Here is a 5,633-nt window from a genome sequence, read left to right as displayed (position 1 = left end):
CATATCCCAAAGACATGATGTAGGTGGAATGGACACTCTAAGTTGGCCCTAGGTGTGGGCGGGCATGAGTGTGCCTTCTGTGGAAGACTGGACGCCAGGCTGGCAACTCGACACTGTAAAATTCCACTGCCAATTGTTCTGCGGACTGTTGTTCCACTGTGGTTTCCCCTAACCAGGGAAAGCCAGAAAAAGAAAATGTTTTTGTAATAAATATTTGCTCTTCTCCCTGGGCCTCCGCTGAAAATGGGCACTTTCCCAACAATCAAATGTCAATAAATATAAGTTTTTATTTTATGTATTTTGTGTGGTAGAGCACTGCTGTCCATGGACCCTTTTCAGACTCACCCCAAGAGTGCAGTCTGGTTAAGGGATTTGCTCAGTTACACAGTTGGGTAAAGAAGGCGGAGATAATCAAACTGTGGAATACTGGATCACAGGAAACGGCTCCTTAATCATTTGTGACACTTCCAGACAGCTACAAACTGTGGAATACTGGATCACAGGAAACGGCTCCTTAATCATTTGTGACACTTCCAGACAGCTACAAACTGTGGAATACTGGATCACAGGAAACGGCTCCTTAATCATTTGTGACACTTCCAGACAGCTACAAACTGTGGAATACTGGATCACAGGAAATGGCTCCTTAATCATTTGTGACACTTCCAGACAGCTACAAACTGTGGAATACTGGATCACAGGAAACGGCTCCTTAATCATTTGTGACACTTCCAGACAGCTACAAACTGTGGAATACTGTATCACAGGAAACGACTCCTTAATCATTTGTGACACTTCCAGACAGCTACAAACTGTGGAATACTGGATCACAGGAAGCAGCTCCTTAATCATTTGTGACACTTCCAGACAGCTACAAACTGTGGAATACCGGATCACAGGAAATGGCTCCTTAATCATTTGTGACACTTCCAGACAGCTACAGACTGTGGTATACTGGATCACAGGAAACAGCTCCTTAATCATTTGTGACACTTGCCAGACTGCTACAAACTGTGGAATACTGGATCACAGGAAACAGCTCCTTAATCATTTGTGACACTTCCAGACAGCTACAAACTGTGGAATACTGGATCACAGGAAACAGCTCCTTAATCATTTGTGACACTTGCCAGACAGCCACAAACTGTGGAATACTGGATCACAGGAAACAGCTCCTTAATCATTTGTGACACTTCCAGGCAGCTACAAACTGTGGAATACTGGATCACAGGAAACAGCTCCTTAATCATTTGTGACACTTCTAGACTTAGGTTCATAGGTTCATACTAAGCTATCTGCCCAAGGGCATTTATAAGCCTAGCCCATAGTTATGTGGCTTTCGCCACCCCTTTAGTTTAAGAAAACTATGCCTATTATTTTGCTGTGCCTCTGTCAAGCAGTGACACTGAAGTAATCCCTGGGGTATATCTGTGATCTCCCATCCATTGGTCAAGATTCCTCTTGAACAAGGCCAGCGAGGTGCTCTGCCTCACATGTACCGGGATTTTGTTCCACAGCATAGGGAGTCTCTGGGTGATGAATCCGTCCCTCCAGCATGTTCTATTAATAACCGTGTCAAGGTTTAAGTCTCCCGCCCTTGTGGTTCTGAGGGATCTAGATTTTTTGAGGTGAAGCATATTCATCAAATCTGGACTTGACATGGCCCTATATGTCAGGCACAGGTCACCTCTGAGCAAGCGGTATGCGACTGAATAGAGCTGGAGTTCTCCCAGTCTGGCAGCATAACACATATTTTTGGGACCCCTTATAATCCTGGTGAGGAACCTCTGGGGCCCCTCCAGCCGCTGCAGGTGTCGGGTCAGATACATTCCGAATGGGGCATTGTACTCAATCATAGGTCCAATGAGTGATGAGTACAGGGGGACGATGACCTCCCTAGATCTAGATGTGAATCCCTTCATGATCAGGTGGGCAATGTAGAAGGTTTTCCTAACTACTTTGGCAACATGAGTGTCAAACGAAAGGTTACTGTCAACCTGGGTCCCCAGATCCCTGATGACTTCTTCTGTGCTCAGTGGATTGCCACCTATATGGTAGCTAGGGGTTTGTAGACAGCTACAAACTGTGGAATACTGGATCGCAGGAAACGGCTCCTTAATCATTTGTGACACTTCCAGACAGCTACAAACTGTGGAATACTGGATCACAGGAAACAGCTCCTTAATCATTTGTGACACCTCCAGACAGCTACAAACTGTGGAATACTGGATCACAGGAAACAGCTCCTTAATCATTTGTGACACTTCCAGACAGCTACAAACTGTGGAATACTGGATCACAGGAAACGGCTCCTTAATCATTTGTGACACTTCCAGACAGCTACAAACTGTGGAATACTGGATCACAGGAAACAGCTCCTTAATCATTTGTGACACTTCCAGACAGCTACAAACTGTGGAATACTGGATCACAGGAAACGGCTCCTTAATCATTTGTGACACTTCCAGACAGCTACAAACTGTGGAATACTGGATCACAGGAAACAGCTCCTTAATCATTTGTGACACTTCCAGACAGCTACAAACTGTGGAATACTGTATCACAGGAAACAGCTCCTTAATCATTTGTGACACTTCCAGACAGCTACAAACTGTGGAATACTGTATCACAGGAAACAGCTCCTTAATCATTTGTGACACTTCCAGACAGCTACAAACTGTGGAATACTGGATCACAGGAAACAGCTCCTTAATCATTTGTGACACTTCCAGACAGCTACAAACTGTGGAATACTGGATCACAGGAAACAGCTCCTTAATCATTTGTGACACTTCCAGACAGCTACAAACTGTGGAATACTGGATCACAGGAAACAGCTCCTTAATCATTTGTGACACTTCCAGACAGCTACAAACTGTGGAATACTGGATCACAGGAAACAGCTCCTTAATCATTTGTGACACTTCCAGACAGCTACAAACTGTGGAATACTGGATCACAGGAAACAGCTCCTTAATCATTTGTGACACTTCCAGACAGCTACAAACTGTGGAATACTGGATCACAGGAAACAGCTCCTTAATCATTTGTGACACTTCCAGACAGCTACAAACTGTGGAATACTGGATCACAGGAAACAGCTCCTTAATCATTTGTGACACTTCCAGACAGCTACAAACTGTGGAATACTGGATCACAGGAAACAGCTCCTTAATCATTTGTGACACTTCCAGACAGCTACAAACTGTGGAATACTGGATCACAGGAAACAGCTCCTTAATCATTTGTGACACTTCCAGACAGCTACAAACTGTGGAATACTGGATCACAGGAAACAGCTCCTTAATCATTTGTGACACTTCCAGACAGCTACAAACTGTGGAATACTGGATCACAGGAAACAGCTCCTTAATCATTTGTGACACTTCCAGACAGCTACAAACTGTGGAATACTGCATCACACTTAATCATTTGTGACACTTCCAGACAGCTACAAACTGTGGAATACTGGATCACAGGAAACAGCTCCTTAATCATTTGTGACACTTCCAGACAGCTACAAACTGTGGAATACTGGATCACAGGAAACAGCTCCTTAATCATTTGTGACACTTCCAGACAGCTACAAACTGTGGAATACTGGATCACAGGAAACAGCTCCTTAATCATTTGTGACACTTCCAGACAGCTACAAACTGTGGAATACTGGATCACAGGAAACAGCTCCTTAATCATTTGTGACACTTCCAGACAGCTACAAACTGTGGAATACTGGATCACAGGAAACAGCTCCTTAATCATTTGTGACACTTCCAGACAGCTACAAACTGTGGAATACTGGATCACAGGAAACAGCTCCTTAATCATTTGTGACACTTCCAGACAGCTACAAACTGTGGAATACTGGATCACAGGAAACAGCTCCTTAATCATTTGTGACACTTCCAGACAGCTACAAACTGTGGAATACTGGATCACAGGAAACAGCTCCTTAATCATTTGTGACACTTCCAGACAGCTACAAACTGTGGAATACTGGATCACAGGAAACAGCTCCTTAATCATTTGTGACACTTCCAGACAGCTACAAACTGTGGAATACTGGATCACAGGAAACAGCTCCTTAATCATTTGTGACACTTCCAGACAGCTACAAACTGTGGAATACTGGATCACAGGAAACAGCTCCTTAATCATTTGTGACACTTCCAGACAGCTACAAACTGTGGAATACTGGATCACAGGAAACAGCTCCTTAATCATTTGTGACACTTCCAGACAGCTACAAACTGTGGAATACTGGATCACAGGAAACAGCTCCTTAATCATTTGTGACACTTCCAGACAGCTACAAACTGTGGAATACTGGATCACAGGAAACAGCTCCTTAATCATTTGTGACACTTCCAGACAGCTACAAACTGTGGAATACTGGATCACAGGAAACAGCTCCTTAATCATTTGTGACACTTCCAGACAGCTACAAACTGTGGAATACTGGATCACAGGAAACAGCTCCTTAATCATTTGTGACACTTCCAGACAGCTACAAACTGTGGAATACTGGATCACAGGAAACAGCTCCTTAATCATTTGTGACACTTCCAGACAGCTACAAACTGTGGAATACTGGATCACAGGAAACAGCTCCTTAATCATTTGTGACACTTCCAGACAGCTACAAACTGTGGAATACTGGATCACAGGAAACAGCTCCTTAATCATTTGTGACACTTCCAGACAGCTACAAACTGTGGAATACTGGATCACAGGAAACAGCTCCTTAATCATTTGTGACACTTCCAGACAGCTACAAACTGTGGAATACTGGATCACAGGAAACAGCTTCTTAATCATTTGTGACACTTCCAGACAGCTACAAACTGTGGAATACTGGATCACAGGAAACAGCTCCTTAATCATTTGTGACACTTCCAGACAGCTAAAGATAACTCTCATTTAATCATGTTTCCACCTTAGTCAGGAAATTTTTATCTGGAACAATTAATCTCCAAAGGAATAGCTTCAGGATACAAAGAATTCATCCTGGCTGTGTTCTTGCCCTTTGGCCCACCATTGAATAAAATGCCTCCTTTGCTATTAATTGGTCCAAGCATTTTGGTCAACTTGAAAGCCTCAGAAATTTTTAACCAAGAAAACAAAATCCTTAAATCCTTCATCTATTTCAGTTGATTATTACAGCTCTCTTATGTTCAGGAGCCTTACAAGGTTCCAAGGTGACCTGTGTCTATTTGACACCCTATTTCTTCACAAAAGCAGTGACTGTACTGACATTCACACTAGGGACATAATCCTACACTAACAGACAGACAAGACTGTCTGGCAAGAGAAGTTTCTAGTCACTGCATTCCCACCTTGTGGAATAACTTGCTGTAAGGATAAGAGCTGGAGATGCTCGTTCCTTAGAAATCTGTATTTTGTGCTTGTGTCATCATATGATGACATTATTAAAAAAGTAAGCAACTTCTTTGTTAATGTCTTTGCATACTTAAAACAATAAAATCCACTCCTGTATATCGATAATGCAGAATTTACTCACGTTTGTTTAGTCACCTGGTCTTCACAGTTGTAAACAAACCATGCCAGCTGTTAATAAATTCTGTATTACTTACACCCGTTGTGGATTATTGGAGGTTACAAGCACACAGTCA

The 5,633-nt window shown here is 42.9% G+C and overlaps 2 protein-coding genes across 2 annotated transcripts; both read right to left on the bottom strand.

Annotated features, from left to right (window-relative positions):
* Positions 1-411: 411 nt before the first annotated feature.
* LOC122812369 (dynein heavy chain-like) lies at positions 412-3,377 on the bottom strand. Its single transcript, XM_044084802.1, has 2 exons — positions 2,095-3,377; positions 412-1,021 (listed from the first exon to the last, which is right to left on the bottom strand). Exons 1-2 carry the CDS (start codon positions 3,375-3,377, stop codon positions 412-414), a joined length of 1,893 nt encoding a protein of 630 aa, XP_043940737.1.
* Positions 3,378-3,396: 19 nt separating this feature from the next.
* LOC122812368 (dynein heavy chain-like) lies at positions 3,397-4,920 on the bottom strand. The gene has a single exon (XM_044084801.1). It carries the CDS (start codon positions 4,918-4,920, stop codon positions 3,397-3,399), a length of 1,524 nt encoding a protein of 507 aa, XP_043940736.1.
* Between the last annotated feature and the right edge of the window lie 713 nt (positions 4,921-5,633).

Source organism: Protopterus annectens, chromosome 9.part0 (assembly GCF_019279795.1).
Source record: "Protopterus annectens isolate FY-2018-M chromosome 9.part0, PAN1.0, whole genome shotgun sequence".
Classification (NCBI taxonomy): Eukaryota; Metazoa; Chordata; order Ceratodontiformes; family Protopteridae; genus Protopterus; species Protopterus annectens.
This window is presented reverse-complemented; position numbering and strand designations above follow the sequence as displayed.

Coding starts and splice junctions, on each gene's coding strand:
- LOC122812369 (XM_044084802.1), bottom strand. CDS start 3,377: ATGATTAAGGAGCTGTTTCCTGTGATCCAGTATTCCACAGTTTGTAGC. Junction 1,022..2,094: donor GAGCCGTTTCCTGCGATCCA/GTATTCCACAGT, acceptor CCTGTGATCCAG/TATTCCACAGTTTGTAGCAG.
- LOC122812368 (XM_044084801.1), bottom strand. CDS start 4,920: ATGAGAGTTATCTTTAGCTGTCTGGAAGTGTCACAAATGATTAAGGAG.